Source organism: Chiloscyllium plagiosum, chromosome 39, assembly GCF_004010195.1.
Source record: "Chiloscyllium plagiosum isolate BGI_BamShark_2017 chromosome 39, ASM401019v2, whole genome shotgun sequence".
Lineage (NCBI taxonomy): Eukaryota > Metazoa > Chordata > Chondrichthyes > Orectolobiformes > Hemiscylliidae > Chiloscyllium > Chiloscyllium plagiosum.
In genome coordinates this window covers 19,538,542-19,566,033 of record NC_057748.1, presented here as the reverse complement: position 1 = coordinate 19,566,033, position 27,492 = coordinate 19,538,542, and the positions used below count along the sequence as shown (strand labels likewise).

The following is a 27,492-nucleotide window of genomic DNA, read 5'->3' as shown; positions in this document are numbered from 1 at the left end:
TGCAGATAACAATGGTTCTGTTTAAGGTTTGGTGGTTGTTAAAAGGTGAGAAGTAAAGGCGTAGGGAAGATCTTGGTGAGGTGATCATCCTCATCGATAATGTGTTGGAGGCTGCGGAGAACATGTTATAGTTTCTCCACTCCTGGGTCATCCAAACACACGGAACAGCCATAAAGACCAAATGTGCACCCCAGTATACCACCATTTTCATGCACTAGTTCGAACAAGACTTCTTTGCCACATGGGACATCAACCAGCATTACACAACAGATATATTGACAACAATTTCTTCCTCAAGACTCAAGGTGAGGAGTCACTGAAACAAATGCACAGCGATATCAACAAAGTTTCATCCCACCATCACACTTACTATGGAATAGTCTTTAGTATCTGTCTCATTCTTGGACACATGCATCTCCATCAAAGATGGGCACTTCAGGACTTCACTCTGCCACAAACCCACTGGTAACCTCACGATGCTGCACTTCTGTAGCCTCTACCTTAAACATATTAAAACAGCCATCCTTTATGGATAAGCTTTACGCATACAAAGGATCTGTTCAGTTGGGGAGGAACGCGATGGACACCTGAAGTTGGTGAAGGACAGCCTCATAAGAACAGGGTACGACGCTCAACTCATTGATCGCCAGTTCCAATGTGCCACAGCGAGAAACCTTAATGACCACCTCAGGAGACAGATATGGGATGCAAGTGATAGAGTATCTTTCATTGTCTAGTACTTCCAAGGAGTAGAGAAACTGTGACATGTTCTAAACAGTCTGTAACACATTATTGATGAGGATAAGCACCTCACCAAGACCTTCCCTACGCCTCCACTTCTCACCTTTAAACAACCACCAAACCTTAAACAGACCATTGTTCACAGCAAACTGCCCAGCCTTCAAACAACATTGACCACAACACCCATACAACCCTGTCATGGCAACCAATGCAAGACATGTCAGAGTGTCGACATGGATAGCGCCATTACACGTGGTGACACCACCCACCATGTGACCCGGCCAACATTGTCTATCTCATTCGCTGCAGGCAAGGATGCCCCAAGGTATTGGTACATTAGTGAGACCAAGCAGACGGTATGACTTTGGATGAATGGACACCGTGCAGCAATCACCAGGCAGGGATGTTCCCTCCCAGTTGGGGAACACTTAGCAGTCAGGGATATTTGGCCTCAGATCTTTGGGTGACCATCCTCCAAGGCGGACTTTGGGATATGGAACAACGCAGAATGGCACAGCAGAGGGCAGTAGCAAAGTTCGGTACCCATGAGGACGGCCTCAACCAGGACCTTGGGTTCATGTCACACTACAGGTGACCGCACTACACTATATACTCTCACACATCCACACACTCTTACATATTTACATACTCACGCAGCCTGTCTCTCATACACACACTCTCTCAGACACACACGAGTACACCTCCCACACTCTCACATCCTCTCGCAGGCTTATACTTCGTCACACTCACGCATATAATCTACCAAGCATGCACACACACAAACACACACTCTCACGTGCACTCAAATGCACACACTCACATTCTCTCTCCCTCACATGTGCGCGCATACACGCATACATATGTCTACGGGGTGAATTTGCATTTGCAGAATTATATTTGCAGGTACATTCTATTTTGCTCTAAAAGCGCACAATCTGCAGGCAGTCAGTCCATGTAATATTTTACACATTCCACTTTGGAAATAGAACCAGTCTGACTCTAGGCTGGGACACAGACTGATTTTAACTCACACTTTTAATACATTTTCTGAGCTGAGATGTCATTTTTAAAAAATAAAACCTTAAGTTATCTTAAGTTACCTTAAGAATGTGACTTAAAAGAAGATTTAGATATTAATGAACTGAATCCTGCAACCCATTCGAAAAGACTTAAGAACAATCTAGGTTTGTTCAATATATCGTTTTAATTGCATGACACAGTGATCTTTTGCTATAAATTCTGTGTATTCTGATTCTGCCCCATTAGTTACCTGATAAAGGAGCAGCGCTCTGAAAGCTAGTACTTCCAAGTAAACCTGTTGCACTATAACTTGGTGTTGAGATTTTTGACATTACCTGTGGCATTGACCCGTGTGTAGCATGTCCTGACCTGCACTTACTTCTCCTGTCCTGAGCCCTGTATAGCTTCATCCTAATTCTGGAGGTTTGAATTCCACAGTTTTAGGAAAATAACACCCTCTTCCGGTCTCCGTGGTTACTGACTTAAGGGATCTTTATCATTGAGTCCTCAGTCACACCTCTAGCTCCCAGTGCTCAATGTTGTGACAGTTAAGATTGTTGTAAGAGGTTTTATTGTGTAATAATGTTGCTGCATTCATCCAAATGGAACTCAGAGCTGTCACCAGAATACCAGCTAAACAGAGGTCAATCATGATTTCAAGCTTTATCAATTTGTCTTATCCTCCGCTGCCCCCTTTCTATAACAGAAACCTGCATGCAGTGCCTTTTTTTAAAGAAAGAAACAAATCTGAAGAATCAGTCGACATTTAACAACTTATTTTAATGCAAATTTAGTAAATTCTCTGAAATCCCACCCCACCCTTTAGATGCCCCTCTGTTTCAGATAGTTGGCCACTTCGTGGACCTTCTTGTTGAGTGCTCCACCGTGAACACCCTTTTTGCCCATCACAAACACCATGGTCTTGATGGTTTTGCCGATGCAGATGCTCTTGCCTTGACCACCCTTCATCCTCACATCCATCACTCCGTCATTGTTGACCATGAGGTTGTCCCTGATGACAGAACATTTCTTTCCCCCGATGGTGATGCCAGTTTGTAGGAAAGCCTTGCGATCTTGTCCTATTAACATGCTGACCTCCTGTGGGGAGATGGCTGCCAGCACACCTCCGGGCTTCGAAGCCCAAACAGACTTGTTGTCAGCATGACCCACAATAGCAGCATCTTCCACATTCTTATCCTTCAGTATACTGTTGATGTAATTCTTCCAGTCCGACATCCTCTCCTTCGTTCGAAGATTGTTTTCAAGCACAAAGTAGTGTTGGTCCTGTCTCACCAGCAGCAGCTTGATAACTGTGAGAGGATTGCACAGTCCTCAGGCTTTGTGACATCTGTGAGTGGTGTCATGTCCTGCATGACATAGCCTTGACATCACTGCAAAATGACATCACTCTTTATGAGATCATGTCATATGTTCTTCTGGTGGTTAACATCTTTGTGATTCAGCGACAATCGTAGCATTTAAAGATTTATTCTGTTCTTTGTGAATCCTTTTCATTAATAAGATTCTCCCCCCTCCCATCCTGAGAACATATGATTTAGGAGCAGAATTAGGCCATTCAGTCCTTCAGACCAACTAACCTATCCAGTAAGAACTAGGGCGATCTAGTTGTGGTCACAAATCTGTTTTCCGTCTGTTCACCAAAAATCTATCTAATTCTGCCTTAAATAACTTCAATGACACAATCTCCACCACTTTCTGGGGAAGAGAATTCTTCAGACGAACAATCCTCAGAGAGAAAAGATTATCCTCATCTCTGTCTTAAAAGATCCTTTACCATCCCTTCCTCTGCTAAAGGTCCTGATTTGAGCTGAGACATATTCCCCTTGATATGTGGCCCTTTCTCCATAACACACATGGTGTTTCAGCCAGGAATTCTTTATCCATCATAAGCCCTGTGCTCTTTGTAATCTTAGAGATACTTGTTCCTCATTCCCCCTTTATCATGAAGTCCATTGTGACCCTAGCAAAGTTATCTCTGACAATTAGATGATCCTGTCTCTCAGTGGTGAGTGCAATGTCAGATACCTTACATATCAGATGCAAGAGGAGCCCTTGTGAAATCATTGCCATTCATCTGTAGCCCACATACATAGAATGCACCGTTACTACCACTGCACCCAAACTCACACAGACTTTTAACCTGCAGTCATCTGATCTCTTTGGACTCAGTACTACACTCTTACACACAAATGTACAGGATTCACAAGACCTGGCATAACCTCCGAAATAGCTAACAACATCAGCATGCAGTAAAGGCCTGTGGAGAAGGTCTCTATCATGAGGCAGTCAGATTTCTACATAGATAAGTGTAAACTGGCAGGAGGAACGGGTGTGGGGGGGCACATTAACCATGGTTAGTAACAGTTCAAGTGGGGTCAAGGAGCAAAGGGATTTGGGGGAATGCAAATAAACAAAACCTGAAAGTTCTGAAGAAGGGTCACTCGACCTGAAACTTTATCTCTGATTTCTCTCCACAGATGCTACCGAAGGTGCTGAGCTTTTCCAGCAATTTCTGTTTTTGTTACTGAAAGGAACAAACCAGAATTTAGAAGAATGAGAGGCCTTATTGAAGCATAGAAGATTCTCAGGGGACTTGAAGGGTGGATGTGGCAAGTTTGTTTCCCCTTGTGTTTTAATGTAGGATCATAGGGCATAATTTCAGAATGAGGTCATCCATTTAAGACAGTTAAGAAAGTTTTTTTTTCTTCTCTCAGACTGTAGTGAATCTATGGAATTCGTTATTGCAGAGGGCTTTCGAGACTTGGTCATTCAGTTATAAACAATGCTGAGATAGACCGACTTTTAATCAGTAAGGGAAACAAAGCTTATGGGAAAATAAAGGAAAGTGGAGTTGAGGATTATCAGATCAGCCACAATCACATTGAATGGCAGAGCAGGTTTGATGGACTTCTCTTATGTCTTGTAGTCTTATTAATAAAGCAGACAGGGTCATGGTTCATTTATTGAGAGATAGAATTGAAAAACCGACATATTATATGGAACACCACCACCTGCAAGTTCCCCTTCAAATCACTCACCATCGTTTTGGAAACATATTGCCATTTCTTCATTGTTACGGGGTCAAAACCCTAGTATTCTCTCCCTGACACCATTGTAGGACTACAACCAGTGTAGGTGTAGCTACACCAGATTGATTGAACTCACTGCCACCTTCTCAAGGGTAATTAGGGATGAGCACTGAATACTTGCCTAGCCAGTGTCACCCACATCCCATGAATGAATAAAAAATAAGTCTTGCCATTCACATCTTCATCATTTGTGAATTTTCTTATCTGTACAAAATATTCTGTACACTATTTTGACCATCGTGATTCCCACTATTTTCTTATCCGTGGTTTTCAGAAACATATTGAAGTAAACTTGGAGAAAATGCCAATAAAATGAAAATGAGTCTAAATAAATGTTTTTAAAAAAGGCCTAACGTATGTAAGGTCTTCATGATGTACTGCATCGTAGTTCCTGGACTAAAAGGTTTACAGTTTGCATATAGTTTGCCATACTGCTCCCTGGATTGTTTGCCCATGGTGTCCATTATTGTTACAATTTAGTACATAATTTAATAAAGGTAAGTGTGACAAATGTTATATATTTATGTCCTTAACTAATATTTCCCAAAGGATCTTGTTATATTTATTAAAAATGTTGTTTTTAAAAGTTATTTCCCTTCAACCGTATGCTGTACATTTTTTGAGTGGTTGGAACCTATTCAATTAACTCCCATAAAATATGTTCAGGTTTTCCAAGAGCATAACCTACTGAGAACAGAGGGACTTTATTGGTTAAACTTGCGTTTCAGCCTTTCAGATCGTGCATAAACTACTGAATATGAAAAGAGTATGAAGGCATGGGAAAAAATGCAAAGATCTGCCCAAATGATACTAAAACTGAGGGATTGTCAAAATAGATTGTGAAAGTTATATGGAAGAAGAACGAGGGATAATGTGATGTTTAAAATTTTTAAAAAAGGCTTGGTATAATAGTAAAAGACCAGAACTAAAGGCCATAAAGATAATCACTAATAAATAAAAATCTGGTTTTCACATTATAATGAGGTTAGTTAATCTCAATTAAATGTAAATTGCATTTAAAGCAATATCTGAAAATGACTACAGTTTAGAATCGATAAAATTATCAAAATTAGCAAATTTACAAATTGTTCTTTAGGCACCGTTCCAAATAATATTTAAGGAATGTTAAACTTAACTGAATTAAAGTAAGCACTCTCAATCGAACACAACCTTTATAGCATTGCACAAAAGCAAAAACACACAACCCTTGAAAGGAAGTGTAGTCAGTCACAGTAGAGTGAGCATTCACAGTCTTAAAGAATCCTAAACTCCTGAGACTTCGAGCAGGAGTAAAGGGTCAGAATCATCCCTTTTCTCCTCCTATATATTTTCATTGACTAAGTTATAGTATTTTCCTTCCATTCATACTTTTTGAGTTTTGATTGGTTGTCACCTGACCCCATTCTTTACCCATTCAAAATCTCAAAGTTGAAGAAACCAGGGCTGAGCTTGTTGAATAGATTGGATGAGGGTAAATTTGATATAGATTTACAAAATTATGTGAGGAGCTCAAATCCTGAGGCACAGTGGCAAATGTCTTTACCTCTGAATCAGAATCTCCAGGTTCAAGTCCCACTCCAGGACTTGACACTCAAGAAAGATACGTTCTCAATGAAGCCAAGCACATTGAGTATTAATTTGCAAATCCTTCTGACACGCCAATGGCAGATAATAAAAGTCAGAAAGATTCCCGGAAGAAATAGTACCAGATTGCAACATGCAGATAAAAGTATATATTGACACAGCAACTTGGGCTTCCTGAGATAACTGTAACCCACCACAAGGTGATGGAAGGCTGAGAAAAGATGGGCAAAGTCCTACGTATTCACTGATTGGACAAGAATGACGGGAAACAGATTGTGGGCTTTGACCAAGAAATGTAAGAGCTAAGTTGATCGCTCTAAAGAGAGTAGACATGAATTTGATGGGCTGAACAGTCTACTTCAGTGTTTTGATGACTCTTCATAGCTGACAACCATGCTTGCACTCAACCCTATCCCCTCCTGCACAATTCCTGACTGTTCCCTGTTTCTGTATGGAAGGGGTGAATGCTGTAGTGTGAAGGGATCCCTGACTACTCATTCAAGCGACTCTTCATCTTTCCCAGGTTACCCTCTGAAACTGCTGTGACTTTCTCTTACTGGTGATTTCCAAATTTCACAGTCCCTTAGTCCATGGAGGTGGAACTGGGTTACATACCCCACTAACTTCTGCCACTGCTAGTATCTTACTTGCGGCAGTGAGAGTTAAGGCCCAGTGGTGAGTTGAGGGGTGTACCTCTCTGTCAGGCAACATGACTTCTTACCGCTGGCAAATGGCTACAGTCCCAGCAACGATCATCACTCCTGGTGGTGCTGCCGTGACTGGAGAGGTGCAGACCATTTGGTTGATCAGCAAGTCTTGTAAGTGGATCTTCCTTACAGTTGGGAATGCAAGTCACACCCAGGGCTGGTTGAAACCTGATGATTGTCTCTGCCCCAACTTTCTTTCGACTCAAAATATTAACTCTGTTTTCTCTCTATAGATGCTGTCAGTCTTGCTGAGCTTCTCCAGTTTCTGTTTTTTGTTTATTTCAGATGTTCAGCATCCTTAACTATTTGTTCTATTACTGATAGATTCTTGTTAAACAAGGGAATAAAATGTTTATCAGGGCATAGGCAAGAACGTAGATTTGAGGTTACAATACAATCAACCATGGTTTCGTGGAATAATGGAGCATTATTGATGGGTTGAATGGCCTACAGTTGCTCCTAATTTGCATATTCATTTTTATGTGGAAGAGAAAGGGTAGCGTAATTACTCTTTAGGAGTTTGAATGGATGGGTGGCCCCAAGACCCTGCCGCATTTAACAACATTTTATTTAACTTCTTTTATCTTCATTGGCTGTCTACAGTCTCCCAGATTGACAAGTTGGCTGGATTTCCGCTGTAAGGCTTCAGCTGCGGAGTTTGGAGGGGGAGGGAGAAGGGGTATGGGAAATGTTGGTACGTGGGACAGAGAGTGAGGAGGCAATCAAGAGTGTTGGTTGATTGAGGCAAAGTGGCATGTATTTTGGATTGAAAGGAGCGATGTTGAGTTGGTGAAAGATCAGAATTGTCAGTGTGTGGTCAGAGGTTGCAGGTAAGCAGGAATATGGGAGGGATGAGTTGGAAAGGTGGTTGGGGGAAAGGAGATGTTGGCTTGGTGTCCACTGCTGATTTTGAGGCTGAATTGGTAGGTCAGCCAAACCGAGTGACAGGGCAAAAGTTTTGATCTTTTTAGTTACCCAAGGCCAGTCTGGGTTAAATTTAAAATTTTTACCCGTTATTTTCCCTCCATTAAATGTCAACCAGCTTGTGTTCAGATTTGTGATTTTCACATTTTAACCTTGTATGAACTGAAGGCAGTTGATTTTTTTGGGGTAAAAATTATCTTCTGCAAAATTGTTACTCTCGCTTCTCTAATTGCCCCTTTCATCTTTGACATCTCTAATTGATTCCATTGACTTCCATTCTATTCCTTAAACTTGCAAAATATCACAACTAAACAAACTTCTTTTTACAAAAAGCTTTAATTTGCTAAAGCTTTGTCCTGTAAACATAATCTAGGCTAGCACAATAAAGAGCCTGGCACAAAACTGCCCCAGGACTTTTACATGGGTCTCTCAGGTCCACTGTTATCCATTGCCAGATACATCATTGAAAAATACAAAATACTTCATGGACAGCTACATCTCCTGCCTCACATTTGCAGCAACAAATTTAGACAATTTGTTAAACCTTGTTTGTTCTTTGGAGGGTGTTTTTTTTATTCCAACATGTAACCTTTTTTTTTAACCAAGTTATAGGATACAATGTGAAGACATTCAAATGTATTTCTAATCTTGACATAGTTAAAAATCACACAACACCAGGTTATAGTCCAACAGGTTTATTTGGAAGCACTGACGTTCGAGGCACTGCCTCTTCATCAGGTGGTTGTAGAGCAGGTCCAAAAGACACAGAATTTATCGTAGAAGGGTTACAGTGTCACAGAGTTGTAATGATATATTTGCTTAATATATCATTCCAGTTCCATGGCACAGTAACCCTTTTGCTATAAATTCGGTGTCTTCTGGACCTGCTCCACAACCACCTGATGAAGAGGCAGTGCCTCGAACGCCAGTGCTTCCAAATAAACCTGTTGGACTATAACCTGGTGTTGTGTGATTTTTAACTTTGTCCACCCTAGTCCAACACCAGCACCTCCACATCATAATCTTGATATGTCACCTTAGAAAAGCTTTAATGTCAAAGAGTTCCCAGAACACAGATCTTGCATTGTTGTTTGTTGGAGAAACTAACTTGTCCATTAACTTCAATATGATGTTGTATTAAAAGGATTTGAGTGGTTAAAAAATGTATTTTGGATCATTATAAGATAATGCAAGGGTATAGAAAGTATTCATGAAAATAATACTAGGAATGAGAACTTACCATAATAGGGTAACAGTGATCCTCTTCGGACTTCTCCTGGTGGGAACTACTACTGGAGCATTGGCACTGCCTGGAGTAATGGAGCTGCTTGTCAGTCAATGCTGAGGGTAGGAGGTGTAAAGTAATTCTGTCCCCCAATGTACCCTACCTGAGGTGAATTATGGCTATGAAGTATGCTTCCTTGTGGCATGTTGTCGTCTTTCTGGTGGGGTTGGGAGATAAGAAGTAGTCTGTTTTCTTCCCGCAGCCTTTGATCTCATCATTTGTAAAACATTCCAGGTGATCTCTCTTGGACCAAAACATAGAATACAGTTCCTTACTATTCTGCCCTTGCAATGTGCTATGCACAGTGTAACTTAAGTGTCATCTGCAAATCTGAAAGTACAATTTTGAGTAATTTTCTGCATGAACTGAAAATGGTGAAAAACTAAGGCCATAGAACAGAGCTCCATGTGTTCAGAAACTGAACAGTGTTTACAAGAGCAGATTAGAAGCTTTGACTAGGAGACAGTGAGGTCTGAAAATGCTAGAGATCAGAGTTGAGAGTGTGTTGCTGGAAAAGGTCAGGCAGCAGCCGAGGAGCAGGAAAATTGACATTTCGGGCCAGAGCCTTCATCAGGAATGAACTGATGAAGGGCTCATTCTTGATCAAGGGCTCCGACCCGAAATGTTGATTTTCCTGCTCCTCAGATGCTGCCTGACCTGCTGTGCTTTTCCAGCAACACACTCTCAACCCTAGAGGCTATGACTGCTGAACAAGTAACTCACATCATGTCTGCCCGAAGCCTCTCCCCATCTACAAGACACAAATAAGGAGTGTAATGGAGTACAAACCATTTGCCTGGTTCAGTGCAGCTCCAACAATACTCAGGAATCTTGACACCATCCAAGACAATGTGCCCAGCTTGATTGACACCACATCCACAAACATTCACTCCCTCCATCACGGATGCTCAGTAGCAACAATGTGTTCTATCTACAAGATGCACCCAACCACTTCCATCTAGAAGGACATGGACTGCAGAAAAATGGGAATGCCAACATCTGCAAGTTCCTCTCCAAGCAAATCTTCATCCTGACTTGGAAATATATGTATGTTCCTTCATTGTCGCTTGGTCAAAATCCTGGAGTTTCCTCCCTAACGGTATTGTGAACCTGCAGCAGCTCACTACCACCTTATCAAGCACAAATAGTCTGGGCAATAAATGCTGGGCTAGCCAGCATTGCCCACTTTCCATGAGTGAATTTTTAAAAATGCTACATATCATAACTCACCAAACATCTTTCTTTCTTCCTAAACTTTTCTTCCCAACACTTAACCATGAAACATGTTGTGTGAATTGAACTCATTTCTTTAAATAATCAGGAATCTTATGGCTCAGTGGACAGTATCTATGTCTCTGAGCTCAGGAGCTCTGGGTTTGAATCCCATTAAGAGAGCTGGTGGACAAGGTAGGTGAGTTTGTAATAGAGCCCAAGTAGTTGGTATCACCTTTCAAATGTTATCAGAAAGAGATATTCCGAGTCAACCATGTGATAGAATGAACATTGGAGGCTCTACTATCACTACCAATACTTCCAAGCTACAGCCTGTGTGTAAAAGTACATGTTCCTCCAGGAATAATATGTTGTGCAGAATCTTCACAAAGTCTACAATATACGCTATCCATGGACACTCCCTTATGAACCATGACCACCTCAAAATGTTTTGCCGGGTGGGTGTTACCAAATCCATTCTGACTTTCTTTCTTCAGCTCACACATGCCAAAATGTTCAATCATTGTCTCTTATCGTAGATTCTAGCAATTTTCCTCCAACTGATAGACTGTGCTTTCCTAGGGCTGAGTCTTCCAATCTCTGAAAGTCCTCCAGGTGTGGGACCATTTCTGAGTCCCAAGACTGGCATATTCCACTGCGTTGCACTCCTGTTAATTCAGGAGAGAGATACCAACTAACTTCCACCTTCACTGTACAATTATGGATATTGGTGGGTGTTAGATTCTCCCTGAGGCCGCATCAGGACACATCTCTTGGCATGGCTTTACTGGACCTTAAAACTTCAAATTCACTCCAAACTGCTAGTAAAATTTGCCCTACCCCACCACCATTGTTTTTCATTTCTAATAAGAAATTTCTAATCCAAATGTCCAATTCTACTGATTTGAAAGTCTCCCAACAGCACCTTACAGCCAATGAGCACTTATTTTTGACAACGATAAAATCCTGCAGCTGCTGAAACATGAAATAAAAACAGAAGGTGTTGGGGAAACTTAGAAGCTCTGGTGGTAGCTAGGGAGAGAGAAACAGAGGGTGATGGCCTTGTAGCAAAATCTTAGAAGTGCAGTCACTGTGGTCAAATAGAAAAGGCTTACACCAGGTTGTGCACAGCAAACAGCATTTGATAAATGATCAGATAATCTGTTTATGATATTGATTGCAAGATAAATATTGACATGGACACCAGCAAGAATTAGGTGCTCTGATTGGAAGTAGTGTCATAGGAAATTTTATGTCCATCTGACAGGGCAAGTGAGGTATTAGTTCAGTATTTTACCTCAAAGATGGCTTTTATAATGCCATAGCACTCCCATAGGCCATGATATTATCAGAGCATAATAAATGGGAACAGGAGTTGACCATTCAGGCCACCTAATCTGCTTCACCTTTTAATGAGACCGTTGATCTGATCCCATAATCCTCAACTCCACTTTTCTGCCTTATCCCCATAATCCTTGATTATTTTACTGATTAAAAATCTGTCTACCTCAGCCTTGTATATACTTAGCTGATCAGTCTTGCCAGACCTATGTGGCAAAGAATTCCAGAATCATCACCACCTGAAGAGGAAATTTCTCCCCATCTGCTTTAAATTGGCAACTCCTGACTCTGATTATTCTCTCTGGTCCTAGACTCTCCCACAAGAAGAAACAACCTTGCCACATTTACCCTGTCAAGTCTCTTAAGAATCTTGTATGTTTTGATAAGGTCTCTACACGTTCTTATGAATTCCAATGAGTACAGACTACACCCACTGAACTCCTCACCATAAGAAAGTCCAACCATACCCATAATTAACCTCCTGAATGTTTTACCACAGGACTGCATTGAAATGTCAGCCTGATTTTGACTTGACACCACAACCTCTTACTTATCCCCCTGCCCCAACCAGCAGCAGCAGTAACAGTCAGGCGTAGGAGATCTGCCTGTCTGCAAATCTATTACCATTCTTCCAATAAAATTGAAACTTTAATCCATTAACTTCCCTTAATGTGATTGAAGATATTGCTACTGACTGCAAGAATTTAATGGATCAATGTTTCCCCTTCTCTTCTGGCCTCTTTGCTTCCAGATATTTGCAGACTTGGGTTGACTGGGCAGCCCTTGAAAATGGCAGCTGGGACCCAATTCCAGGATTTTGGGAATGCCTTTGAAGGGTGTGGGCTGTTTCAAGTCGGAAATCAGCTCCCAGGATTTCCGAACTTTTCATATTCCATTTACTCATTATACATGCTGCACTGTCACTCTGTGACTGTTGAATAAATTTTTAAAAAGCTTTACACAAAGGATTCATTCATAACATTCCACTTTGTTAAAGCCACCATTTAAAAAACACTCCACGCACTACAACCCAACAGTGGTGCCAGTCATTCAGATGCTTTAGAGTTTCAATACCTGAAGCCACAAAACACTTCAAAATTGCTTAATTCTCTGTAAACAAATGCTATGAAATTGACAACAGTGTGGACAGCTAGATCTGTCAATCCAGCAGGGGCCTCTATGTTTTGGCTCTCTTAATGGTGTCTGGGCTGTCAGGTAAGCCTCAATGTGCATACCCTAGATTTCTGTTTGTCCTGTATTTGCAGCAGCCTTTCCTTTTAATTTGATGTTACTGGAAATTAGTGCTTTGGGATCGCTTGAAACCATGAAATGTGCTAAATAAATGATATATAAATAATTATGTCTGAGAATTACAGAATTGTTCTGGCACAGAAGATGTCATTTGAACCAGCTGTATTACCTGGTTGTAATCTCTTGTCTTCTCCCAAATCACAAACACCGTCTATCAAAATAATTATCCAACGCCCTCTTGAATGCCTCAAATGAACCCCTACCTCCATCACATTTTCACACAGTGCATTTCATACTCGAAATACTCGTTGTGTGAAAGGTTTTTCTGACATCATCCTTGCTTCATTGATACATCACTTTAAATCTTTGCCCTCTCGTTCATTTTTCTTTTATATGTAGGAATATCTTCTCCCTACCTATTCTGTCCAGCCCGCTTATGATTTTGTAAACCTCCACCAAATCATCTCTCAGTCTTCTCTCCAAAGAGAACTTTGTTAACTGCTTCACTCTGCCTCAAAGCTGAAGTTTCTCTTTCCTGGAACTTTTCTTGTAAATCACTTCTGCCTCTCCTGTAGCTTTCACATCTTTCTAAAATGTAGCACCCACAACTATACACAGTGCTCCAGCTGAGGTCTAGCAAATGTATTGTTCAAATCCAGTCTCCTTGCTATAATATTCTATGGCCCTCATAATAAAGCTGGAAACACTGCTTTGAGGGCAGGGACCTGGAGCAGAGGAATAGATGTTTCAGCATAAGCCCTTCATCAGGAAGGACTCCTGATGAAAGGCTTATGCCCAAAATATCGATTCTTCCGCTCCTCGGATGCTGCCTGACCTGACCTGACCAACACACTCTCGAAAGTGGTAATTGTACTGGGCTAGTAAACGAGTGGTCGAGTTAATGCTCTGGGAACATAGGATCAAATCCCACTGCAGCTGGTGGAACTTACATTCACTTAATAAAATTCGGATCGTAAAGCTTGTCCCCTCATGGTGACCATGATAACTAACATCTAAAGTTAAACAAAATCTGTTTCACTATCGCCCTTCCAGGAAAGATTTCTGCCATCTTCAGAGCCTATATGTGACAGCAATGTGTTTGACTCTTAACTGTCCTCCTCAATTGTCCCAGTAAGCCAATCATTTCAAGGACAATTAGGTATGGGCCACAAATGCTCGTTTTGCCAGCGGTGCCCATGTCCCATCACATGCCGAAGAGAACTTAATATCTAAAATCTTTGCTACTTGGCATGTTCAGGAATGGTTTGTGCCAGTTAATCAAAAATGCTGCTTAATGGGGAATGGCTGAAGGGGCAAAGTGTGAAAAGACAGGGCAGTGCAATGAAAGTCAGAGATACTGTGAGCATAGAGGTCACTCTGAGTGAGTTTGGGCTATGAGACCAAGTAAAGAGCCTGGAGATGCAACTTGGTCCAATCCATCTGCTAGGTGCATGTCCCTGATGCAGTGTCCTTGCTGCAGCATTACAGCGTAGCTGCTAGTGCAGCCCAAGATGTGGTATTGAAGTGCAGAGGTTGAAACATATTGAATGGCAACAGTCCACAGTCACAAGATGCGTGTCTTCGTTTTCCATGGAACATACCTTGAGATGTTAGGATCCATTTTCCAACGCGAAGGTCCTTTGGCACAAGCGGTAAGCTGAGTTCACCAGGTACTCACTCTGACCTCCGAGTTCTTGCAACATCTTTCTTGTATGGCAGGTTTGGTAAGACAGGAAACTGCATGCTACTGAGGCCAATTACAAGGCGTTTAACACTTAACAATCTCCCATCAACTGGCAACTTTCCATTGCCGAGCAAGAAACACACTACACTGCTTGTCAAAAGCAAAAAAAAGATAGAGCGTATTGCTCCTGACATTGAGATCGGCCATGCTGACCTTGTCCACTGCTGCAGCAAATCTCACCATAGCCCATGTTGCTCAGGGACCTGTAAGATTCTACTCAATTTAACTTCCCCATTAAGCAGCATTTTTGATTAACTGGCACAAACCATTCCTGAACATGCCAAGTAGCAAAGATTTTAGATATTGGGTTCTCTTTGGCATGTGATGGGACATGGCAAAACGAGCATTTGTGGCCCATATTTAATTGTCCTTGAAATGATTGGCTTACTGGGACAATTGAGGAGGACACTTAAGAGTCAAACACATTGCTGTGGATCTGGCGTCACATATAGGCTTTGGAGATGGCAGAAATCTTTCCTGGAAGGGCGATAATGAAACAGATTTTGTTTAACTTTAGTTGTTAGTTATTATGGTCACCATTACTGAGGGGACAAGCTTTACGATCCGAATTTTATTAAGTGAATGTAAGTTCCACCAGCTGCAGTGGGATTTGATCCTATGTTCCCAGAGCATTAACTCGACCTCTCGTTTACTAGCCCAGTATAATTACCACTTGCGAGAGTGTGTTGCTGGAAAAGCACAGATTATGCCTGAAGCGTCGATTCTTCTGCTCCTCGGATACTGCCTGACCTGCTGTGCTTTTCCAGCAACACACTCTCGACTCTGATCTCCAGCATCTGCAGTCCTCACTTTCTCCTACTTGATTCCATTACCACTTTGTCACTATATTACCACATTACTTCAGAAAGGCAATCTAAATAAAGCTTCTATGTGGCTCTTAACTAAAGATGTGAAAATTACAGAAGCCTATTTAAAACAACTTCGCTTTTGTTACTAACATTCTAACTTCTGAATTAATGTGTCATGGCTGTTTTTGGAAGGCTGCTGCCTTTACAGTTTCAGATCCCTTCTTATCCCACAGTCGTGATCATTCGATCTCCTCTGATGGTTCTTATCCTTGCTTACTGATGTTGTAATAGCAGCTCTAACCAGCAAGCCTATCCTTCTCTGTGTCCAGGTATCCCAGGGCTGAATTTTTCAGATGGGTGTGAGATGGGTTGGAGAGTGTGATGGAGGGAGCGGTTTCTGGGTCCCAGATTGCAGAAGGCAGTGTGGCGTTGAGGTGGGCTACTGTCATTGGTGGATGGAGGAGGTGGGTTGCCGAACTGAGAAAAGGGGACCAGTAAGGGAAGTGCAACTGCCTCATACCCACAAACTCCAAACCCTCCATGGTCCATGTGGCCTAGCCTGCCATACTTTGTCTTTGTCCCTCACCTCCTGCCATTGGTCTTAAGAATGGTGACCACATGGGAAGCAGCTTAAAGTGACCATTAAATGGCCAATTTAAGATACCCCATAAGGGCGTGAGGTGAATGGTCCAAAATATGTGTCCCGTTGGCCTCACCTCCATCCCCTGGTAAAATCACAAACAGGTTGAAAACGGGTAGATCGGCAGGGGAAGGATGCTGGCATACATTAATGCCTCCATTAGGTGGATGATCTAATTAAACCTCCAACTGACAGATAGCGGTCTGGCTTCTCTTTTGTAGCTCAAAATGGAGCTCCAGTACGCCCAGAATATCATCTCCAAATTTCTTTTTCCCTGTTTCTAACTCCAAACTGGATGGTTGGGAACTGTGAAATTCTTCCTGTCTTTCTGAAGCATAATTACCTCCCAGTCAGGACCAGCTGCATTCTATGAGATACCCCATGTCATACCCTCAGAACTCAATCTGAGCCTCAAATTTACTCCAATGTTCGTTTTTTCTATTATCTGTATTTGTACCTAAAGATCTTATGAAGGAAAGAAACATGTCCTCCTGTGCGAGTGCTGCAATTGAGCTTCTGTAAATAGGTTAATGTTTTAACTTGCAGCATCTTTATCATTGTTTGTGATCTGAATTCTGCTCTTACGCTGTCTGAAAACTAACCATTACTGTTTCTGACTGACATCCCACTCTGTCTTCCAGTTTAAAGTCCTGTTCATGTTCATCTGTATCTTGTCACTGAGATTCTCTTGGGTAGAGAGGATACAGAGGTGAACTTCAGTTGACTTTTTACATTTTTCCAGCTTTATCCAGTGAACAGATTGTGCCTGAGATGGTTTGATCAAAGCCTGCGGTGCCTTTCCCTCTGCATGCAGTGGTGGCTTGTCAGCTGGAGTGATCTGCATGAGCAAAGTGAGACTGACCACTAGGCAGGGTTCCACAAGGAAGCAGTGCCAAGCTCCCTTTGTGCCCATCACACAAGGGCAGGGTAGGGTTGGGGATGGTGTCAAACACCCAGGGCTCTATGACAAGTCTGTACTCAGGTCTCCCTCACCAGGGCCTTTGATGAGCTTGTAGTTGGAATCTGATTGGTGGACAGATCCAGGAAGTGGAAGTTGCCCCAGCTTTGCTTGCCTAACTAAGATCTTTAGACACAAACTCAGTCTGGATTTCCTCTTGGTCCAGGCTGGATGGAGCCACCCATGACGGTAATGTTTAACTCAGTATTTAATGTACATAATCGTGTTTTGCTTTGCTGCTACAACTGGGAAGTTCCAGCTGAAAGGGCTGATGGTGTTCTCTTTCTGACTGGGGTTCTCTTTCTGACAGTGTCTGTGTATTTTTTACTTAGGTATTTGAGTGTTGTCTCTCCAAGTATTCTCTTTCTTGACTGTATTTGGGCCGGAGAGCTTTCTCACTGCGTTTGGATGTTTTCTTTCCAACTGTGTGTTCACTTTCTGACTACGTGTTCTCTTTGCGTTAATTGTGTTCCTGTTCCCTCACTGGCTGCCTGCTCCTTCATGAGCTGCCATTTCGCTCTCTGGCTGTTTGTGTGTGTGTGTGATGTCTGTTTTTCTGACTGCGTGTCATCTTTTTGTGTGCATGAATTCTCTTTCTGACGGTGTGTTGTCTCTCTGACGCCCTTTGCGTGTGTTCTCTGTCCGGCTCTCTGTGCTCTTTCTGACTGCATTAATGCATATTCTCTTTCTGACTGGGAAGAGTACCCTGCAGTCAGCATCGCAGTGAAGCCAACGGGTGTGGAGCAAACCTGGGGATAAATGGCAGCACCGCAGCCAATAAAAGTTTGAATGGCAAGGCCCAGGTCGAGCTCAGTTGGATCAGTAGCAGCAACAGAAAGGAGCAAACCTTCAGTGAATCCAGAGGCAGAGCTCCTCAAACGGAGTGGCACCTGGATTCAAAAAGTGATGTAGGCAAGAGGAAGCAACTCTTTGGATGATTAAGGGTGAGTATTTTCATAACATATAGTTTTCAATGTGTTGATTTTGAGTTTCTGGTTTGTAAGAGCAATAGAGCAGAGGTCCAGAGAAGATGGGCCCTAAAGGAATGAATATTTTATTTTAAATTCAATGTAATTTAAAGTGATAAGTCATAGATGGATAGCTCAAGGCTGTGGTGTGCTTCTCCTGCTCTGTGGGAAGTCGGGCACAGTTCCAGTGCTGGCGAGCAGAATATGTGCAGGAAGTGTTTCCAGCTGCAACCCCTGGAACTTTGAATTTCACTGCTGGAGAGGCAGCTGGGGATACTTCGGAGAATCGACGAGGCTGTTGTGGATAGTGTGTACAGAGAGGTGGTCACTCCACAGATATGGAAGGAATGACCACCAGACAGCGAAGATGACTAGACAGGTACTGCATGAGTTCCCTATGTATATTCCTCTGCAAAACAGGTTTACTGCTATGGATATTGTTGGGGGAGGAGGGGGGGAGGCCTCCCAGAGGAAAGTAAAAGTAGCCAAAGTTGTTGCACCATGGTTACTTGTGCTGCATGGGAGAGGAGGAATAAGTGTGGGAATGCTAATCTAACAGTGCATTCAATTTCAGAGAATTAGATAGACATTTCTGCAGCCACCAATGAGACTGCAGGATGATATGTTGCCTTCCGGTGCTATGGATAAGAATGTTTCGGATTGGCTACAGGACGATTAGGGGCAGCAAAATGAACAGCCAGTAGTTGTGGGAATGAGGTCCTAAAAACAGAATACAATGAATTCCAAAGCAACTTAAAAAATCAGACCTCAAATGTAGTGATCTTTGCATTATTAACAGAGCCACGTGCTAGGAGGAATAGAAATAGTAGGATATGAGTGCATGTTCTCTTTCTAACTGCACTTTTTGATGGATTCATGTGTTCTTTTTCTGTCAGTGTGTTCTCATTCTGACTGTGGTCTCTTCCTTTATACATTTGTTCGAGTTCATTTTTTGTTGCGTGTTCTGTATCTGAGTATGTGTTCCCCTTCTGACTGTGTTTTGCCTTTCTGACTGCGTGATCACTTTCTTGCTGTGTGTTCACATTATAACTGCAAGATCGCTTTCTGACTGCGTATGCCAAATCTGACTTTTTTCTCTCTACATTTGTGAGTGTTCTCGCCTTGACTGCATATTCTCACATTGCGTGTTCTCACATTGAGTGTATGTTTTCTTTCTGACACGTGTTGTTTTTCTGACTTCATCTGTGCATGATTTCTTTCTGACTGCGTGTTCTCTGTGTGACTATGTGTTCGCTTTCTGACGGTGTTTTGCCTTTCTGACGGATTGTTGCCTTTCTAACTGAGTGTTGACTTTCAGACTGAGTGTGTCATCTTTCTGACTGTGTGTACAATTTCAGAGTGCATGTTCTCTTTCTGACCCTGTTTGTGTGTTATCTCTCATTGAGGCCATGTTCTCCATCTGATGGTGTGTTCTTTTTCTTATGGCGTGTTTATTTTCTTGACTGTGCTTTCTCTTTCTGATGGTGTGTTCTGCTTCTCGCTGCATGTTCCTTTTCTGACTGTATGTTCCCTCTCTGAATGTATGCTTACTTTATGACTTCTTGTGTGATTTCTCTCTGAGTGTGTGTTCTCTGTCTGTATGCTCTTTTACTGACTTAATGTTGTCTTTCTGACTGTCTGTTGTGCTTCGGACTGCTTGTTATCTTTCAGGTTGTGTTTTTTTTTACTGTACGTTGACTTTCTGACTGTGTTCTCTTTTTGATAGCATTTGTGCATGTTCTCATTTGACTGCTTACTCTTTTATTGAGTGTGTGTACTCATGTTGAGTGTATTTTCTCCAGCTGATAGTGCATTCACATTTTAAGTGTGTTCTTTTTCTGATTTCAGCTGTTTTTCTGACTTCATTTGTGCATGATCTGAGTGTGTTCTCTTTTCTCATGTGTTTCTGCATATTAACTTCCTGTCTGTGTATTCTCTTTCTGACATTGTGTTCTGTTTCTGACAGTTACCGTTCTGTCAGTACCTTTGCTCTCCCTCTGCACATTCTCTTGTCTGCCTTTGTGTTTAGCCTCTTTCTGACAGTGTAATTTCTTTCTGACTGCCTGTCTGTTTTACTTCTGACTGTGTGTTGCCTTTCTGAATGTGTGTTCTCTTTGAGTTCATTGGTGCATAAGCTCTCTCTCAGTCTATATTCTCTGTCTGAAGGTATCTTCTTTTTCTGACTGCATGTTCTTCTTTAGACTGCATGTTGTCTCTCTGACTGTGTGATCTCTTTCTGACTGTTTCCTTGTGTTCTCTTCCTGTGTGTGTGCCTATTCTGTTTGTTCTCTATCTGACTGCACGTTCTCTTTCTGACTGTGCAGTCTCTTTCTGACTATGTGTACCCTTTCTGGCAGTGTGTTCCCTTTTCAGTTGCATGTTCATTTTCTAAATGTGTGTTCTGTTTTTTACTGTGTGCGCACTGTTTCTGTCTGCGTGAACTCTTTTGGATTTCATTAGTGCATGAATTCTTTCTAACTGTGCATTCTCTTTCTGAAGGGGTATTCTGTTCTGACCGCATGTTCCTTTTTTGACGTTGTGTTCTCTTTCTAACTCCATTTGTGTTTGATCTCTCACTGAGGTCCTGTTCTCTGAAGCTGTGTTCTTTTTCTGACTTTGTACTATCTTTCTGGCTGCATCTGTCAGTGTTCACTTTCAGGCAGCATTGGCATCATATGCTTCTGACTATGTTTCTTTCTTTAATCTTTCTAAATTTATGTTCTCTCTCTGACTCCTGTTGTTTTTTGGACTTCATTTGTTCGCAAATTCTTTCAGACTGTGTCTTCTCTTTCTGGCATTGTGTTCTGTTTCTGACAGCATGTTCCCTTTCTGTCTGCATGTTTGTTTTCACTCTGCACTTTCTGTTCCCTGTCTGCTTTTCTGCTTGGCCTCTTTCTGACTGCCTAACAGTGTGATTTCCTTCTGACAGTGTGACTTCTTTCTGATTGCCTGTCTGACAGTGTGTTTTCTTTCTGACTGCCTGTCTGACAGTGTGATTTCTTTCTGACTGCCTGTCTGACAGTGTGATTTGTTTCTGACTGCCTGTCTGACAGTGTGATTTCTTTCTGACTGCCTGTCTGACAGTGTGATTTCCTTCTGACAGTGTGTTTTATTTCTGACTGCCTGTCTGACAGTGTGTTTTCTTTCTGACTGCCTGTCTAACAGTGTGTTTTCTTTCTGACTGCCCGTCTGACAGTGTGTTTTCTTTCTGACTGCCTGTCTGACAGTGTGATTTCTTTCTGACAGTGTGATTTCTTTCTGACAGTGTGACTTCTTTCTGACTGCCTGCCTGACAGTGTGTTTTCTTTCTGATTGCCTGTCTGACAGTGTGGTTTCTTTCTGACTGCCTGTCTGATAGTGTGATTTCTTTCTGACTGCCTGTCTGACAGTGTGTTTTCTTTCTGACTGCCTGTCTGACAGTGTGTTTTCTTTCTGACTGCCCGTCTGACAGTGTGTTTTCTTTCTGACTGCCCGTCTGACAGTGTGTTTTCTTTCTGACTGCCCGTCTGACAGTGTGTTTTCTTTCTGACTGCCCGTCTGACAGTGTGTTTTCTTTCTGACTGCCCGTCTGACAGTGTGTTTTCTTTCTGACTGCCCGTCTGACAGTGTGTTTTCTTTCTGACTGCCCGTCTGACTGACAGTGTGGTTTCTTTCTGACTGCCTGTCTGACAGTGTGATTTCCTTCTGACAGTGTGTTTTATTTCTGACTGCCTGTCTGACAGTGATTTCTTTCTGACAGTGTGACTTCTTTCTGACTGCCTGTCTGACAGTGTGATTTCTTTCTGACTGCCTGTCTGACAGTGTGATTTCTTTCTGACTGCCTGTCTGACAGTGTGTTTTCTTTCTGACTGCCTGTCTGACAGTGTGTTTTCTTTCTGACTGCCTGCCTGACAGTGTGACTTCTTTCTGACTGCCTGCCTGACAGTGTTTTTTCTTTCTGACTGCCTGCCTGACAGTGTGTTTTCTTTCTGACTGCCTGCCTGACAGTGTGTTTTCTTTCTGACTGCCTGCCTGACAGTGTGAATTCTTTCTGACTGCCTGCCTGACAGTGTTTTATTTCTGACTGCCTGTCTGACAGTGTGTTTTCTTTCTGACTGCCTGTCTGACAGTGTGACTTCTTTCTGACTGCCTGTCTGACAGTGTTTTATTTCTGACTGCCTGTCTGACAGTGTGTTTTATTTCTGACTGCCTGTCTGACAGTGTGATTTCCTTCTGACTGCCTGGCTGTCCTCCTGACTGCTGTTCTCTTTCTGATTGCACCTTTTCTTTCTAAGAATATGTTCTCTCTCTGACTATGAGTTCTCCCTCTGATTGCATTTGTGAACGTTTTATTTCCGACTGCATTTTCTATTTCTGATTGGCTGTTGGCTTTCTCAGTGCATGTTTTCTTTCTCACTGTGTTGTCCCTTTCTGACTGTGAGTTCCCATTCTAAATGGGTGTTCTCTCTGACTGCATTTGTGCATCATCTGTTTCTGATTGTGGGAGTGCTTGTTCTTTTTCAGAGAGTGTTCACTTATTCCTGCATGTTCCTTTGCTGACTGCATTTCCTCCTTCTGACTGTCATCTTTCTGACTAATGTCCTTCTTCTATCTGTATGTTTTCATCCTGAATGTGCATTCTGTTTCTTTCTGTGTGTTATTATTCTGTCATATGTGAAATGTGTTCTCCTTCAGCCTAAGTATTCTCTTTCAACCTTTCTATTTGCCTGTTCTCTTTCTGACTCTGTTTGCTTTCTGATTCTTTGCTTTCTGATTGTACTTCACTTTCCGACTGCATATTCTCATTCCGATGACAGTTTGTTGTTCCAACTATGTTTCTACTTTCTGATGGAGTGTTCACTTTCTATCTGTGGTCCCTTTCTGCCCGTGTTTGCTTTTGCCTGTGTTTGCTTTCTGACTGTGTTTGGTTTCTTATTGTGTTCACTTACTGGCTGTTGAGTTCTCTTTCTGACACGCTGTTGTCGATATGACTGCCCGTTCTTTTCTGTGATTGTGTGGTTTTTTTTGTGACTGTATGTTCTATTTGTGTACATTTTGTTGCCGACTGCATGCTCTCTTTCTGACTGTTTTTGTGTGTTCCCTTTCTGATTGTCTGTGCATTTCCCTTTCTACTGACTGTGAGTTCTCTTTCTGAATGTGTGTTCGATTCTGAATCTGTTCTCTTTCTCACTGTGTTGCCTCTTTCAACTTCATTCTCTCTTTCTCACTGTGTTCTCATTCTGACTCGGAAATCTTGTTTTGACTTTGGTTTGTCATTCTAACTGTGGATTCTGATTCTAACTATCTATTCTCTTTCTGACTGTTTGTTCCCCTTCTGTATTGTCATTCTTTGTGACTGTAAGTTTCTTTCTTTCTCACTATGTTCTCTCAATCTGACTGTGTGTTCTCTTATTCTGACTGCAGCTTGTCACTCCAACTACAAGTTGTCAGTCTGACTGTGGATTGCCAAAACAAAAGCAGATTCTCTTTCTGGCTGTCTGTTGTTGTTCTGACTGCATGTTCTTTTTGTGTACGTGTGTTTTCTGTCTGTGTGTCTCTATTCTGACTGTGTGAGTGTGCTGTTTTTCTGTCTGCATGATCTTTTTCTGTCGACCTGTTCCTTTTCTTTCTCTCCTTTTTCTGTCTGTGTGTTCCCTATTTGTTCTGTTTTCTCTCTTTCTGACTGCTTGTTCTCTTTCTGAGTGTCTGTTGGTATGCATGTTTTCTTTCTGCCTGCATGTTCTCTTTCAATCGATGATGTCTTTCTGACTATGTGTTCTTTTTCTGATTGTGCATCCTCCTTCCAACTGCATCTTCTTTTTCTGACTGTGTGTGCTTTCCAGCCTGTTTTCTCTGTCTGCACGTTCTCCTCCTATCTGCATGCTTTCAATCTGACTGAGTTCTCATTTTGATTGTTTGTTCTTTTTCTGACAGGATCTGACTATAATTGTTTATGTTCCCATTTTGTCTGCACCTATTTCTGATTGTGTATTCTCTTCCTCTGTTCTCTTTCTTATTGCATGTTCTCATTCTGAGTGTGTTTTCTTTTTGTGAATATTTGTTCTCTTTCTGACTTTTGACTTTCTGACTACATGTTCTCTTTCTGATTATGCTTCTGCATACTCTGTTTCTGTTTGCCTATTTTTAATGTGTTTGTCTGCTTGTTTTTCTGGCTGTATGATCTCCTTCTGTCACTGCGTTCATTTTCTGACTGTGTTCTCTTTTTCTGATTGTGTGTTCTCTCTTTGATTGCTTGTTCTGTCTTTCTGATTGAATTTCTGTTTCTGACTGAGTTTTCTTTCTGATTGTATGTTTGCTTTCTAAGTGTGTGTTTGCTTTTTGAATGTGTTCTCTCTCTGTTTGCTTGCCCTCTGACTGTGAGTTTCCTTTCTGGTTGAATGTACTCATCTCTGTGTGTTTTCTTTGTGGTCTGTGATCTCTTTTTCTGGTCATTGTCCTCTTTCTAACTGTTTGTTCTCTCTCTTTCCGTGTGTGTTTTCTTTAAATGTTTTATTCTTCAGACTGTTCTCTCTCTGATTGTTCTCTGTCCATGTTATTTCTCTGACTGCATGTGTTGTTTCTCACTGCACATTCTCTTTAAACATACAACATAGAACAATACAGCACAGAACAGGCCCTTCGGCCCACCATTTTGTGCCGAACATTTGTCCTAGCTTAAGCACCTATCCATGTACCTATCCAATTTCTGCTTAAAGGTCACCAATGATTCTGCCTCTGCCACTCCCACAGGCAGCGCATTCCATGGCCCCACCACTCTCTGGGTAAAGAACCTACCCCTGACATCCCCCCTATACCTTCCACCCTTCACCTTAAATTTATGTCCCCTTGTCTTCTCTTCCTGACTACATTTTCTTTTCCTGACCGTGTTGTTGTTGTCAGGGACCTAGGTTCGATTCCACCCTCGGGCGATTGTCTGTGAGGAGTTGCACATTCTCCCCATATGTGTTTTCCCCTCTGGATCTTTCTGGTCTGTGTTCTCTGTTTGACTGTGTGTTCTCTTTCTGACTGCCAGTACTCTTTCAGACAGTCTGTTGTCATTCAAAAGAATTATCTGTCTGCCTGCATGATTTTTGTCGGACTACCTTTCCTTGTGAATGTGTTTTCTTTGTCACTGCATGTCCTCATCCTATCTATGTGTTCTTTTCTGACCGTGTGTTCGCTTTTTGACTATGTTTGTGTGTGCTCTATTCTGTCTTTGTGTTCTTTTTCTGATTGCCTGTTCTTTTTTCTGTGTGTTCCCTTCCTGACTGTGTTCTCTCTTTCTGGGTCTGTGTATTTTTTCTGAGTGTGTACCCTCTCTATTTGACTGTTCGGTTTTTGTCTGTGTTCTCTTTCTGACTGCGTGTTTTCATTCTGACTGTCCTCCTTATGATTGCATGTTGTCCTCCTTACTGCATGTTCTCTGTGTTTGTCGGAAAGAGGACACGCTCAAACATAGTCAAAGTGTTCTCCTACTGACTGTTCTGTTTGTTTACTGTCTTTTTGTGTTCTCTCTTACTGACTGCATGCCTTCCTTCTGAATACATTTGTGTGTGTCATCTTTCAGAATGCGTAATCTCATTCTGATTTTGTGTTTCCATTCTGATTGTCAGACTGTGTGTTCTTTTTCTGATGTGGAGGTGCCGGTGTTGGACTAAGGTGGACAAAGTTAAAAATTATATAACATCAGGTTATAGTCCAACAGGTTTATTTGGAAGCACAAGCTTTCAGAGTGTTGCTCCTTTGTCGGATAGACTAGCCACCTGACGAAGGAGCAGCTCTCTGAGAGCTTGTACTTCCAAATAACCTGCTGTTGGGTGATTTTTAACTTTCTTTTTTTGACTGTGTCCTTCCTGATTGAGTATTCTCTCTCCCTGATTGTATTGTGTATCTTTACTTTCCAACTATATGTAGTCTTTCTGACAACAATTGAATGTTATTTTTGTAATTTGTTTGTACACATTTGTATTACTTACTGCATGTTCCTTTCTGACTGTGTATTCTGAATATGAACGTACCTGTCAGTCTTTGAGTGTGTTTCCTCTCTCTCTGCGTTCTCTTTCAGATTGTATATTGTCATTCAGACAGACTTCATTTGTGCATGTTGTCTTTCTGACTGTGTGTTTTATGCCTGACTGAGTGTTACCTTCCTGACTGAGTGCAACCTTTCTGAGTGTTTCCTTTCTGATTCCATGTTCCTTCTCTGACCATGCACTTTCTTTCTGGTCTGTGTTCACTATTTCAGGTCTTCATTCTTTCTTTCTGACTGTGCCGTCTCTTTCTAACTGTGTTCACCATTTCCGGCTGTATAATTTCCCATTCTGACTGCATGTTCTCTTTCGGGTGTGTCTTCTCTTTCTGACTACATTTTCTCATTGCAAGTGTGTATTCTCTTCCTGACTACATTTTCTCTTCCTGACCGTGTTGTTGTTGTCAGGGACCCAGGTTCAATTCCACCCTCGGGCGATTGTCTGTGAGAAGTTGCACATTCTCCCCATATCTGTGTTTTCCCCTCTGGATCCAAAGCCCAAAGATGTGCAGGTTAGGGTGGATTGGCCAGGCTAAATTGCCCATAGAGTCCAGGAATATGCAGTGTAGGTGGATTAGCCATGGGAAATGCCAGATTACAGGGATAGGGTAAGGGGCTGGGTCAGCCTCTGATGCTCCAGGGAAACTGAACCCCAGCCTATTCAGCCTCTTCCTGTAGCTCAAATCCTCCAACCCTGGCAACATCCTTGTAAATCTTTTCTGAACCCATTCAGGTTTCACAACATCCTTCCTAAAGCACAAAGACTAAAATTGCATGCAGCATTCCAAAAGTGACCTCACCAATGTTCCTGTACAGCCACACAACATGACCTGTCAACTCTAAACTCAATGCACTGACCAACAAAGGAAAGCATACCACACGCCTTCTTCACTATTCAATCCAGTTACTAGTGGTGTACCGCAAGGGTCGGTGTTAGGTCCACTGCTGTTTGTCATTTTTTTAAACGACCTGGATGAGGGCGTAGAAGGGTGGGTTAGTAAATTTGCAGATGACACTAAGGTTGGTGGAGTTGTGGATAGTGATGAAGGAGTTACAGAGAGACATAGATAAGCTGCAGAGCTGGGCTGAGAGGTGGCAAATGGAGTTTAATGTGGACAAGTGTAAGGTGGTTCACTTTGGTCGGAGTAGCTGGAATGCAAAGTACTGGGCTAATGGTAAGATTCTTGGTA

At 42.0% G+C, this 27,492-nt stretch overlaps 2 protein-coding genes across 10 annotated transcripts in view; one reads left to right on the top strand and one right to left on the bottom strand.

The window, feature by feature from the left end:
• Positions 1–27,492, top strand: part of LOC122542310 (TRIO and F-actin-binding protein-like) — a 366,873-nt gene that overhangs the window by 148,646 nt on the left and 190,735 nt on the right. The window lies entirely within an intron of this gene.
• LOC122542312 (profilin-3-like) lies at positions 2,584–2,997 on the bottom strand. The gene has a single exon (XM_043679938.1). The coding sequence runs from the start codon at positions 2,995–2,997 to the stop codon at positions 2,584–2,586; it is 414 nt and encodes a 137-aa protein (XP_043535873.1).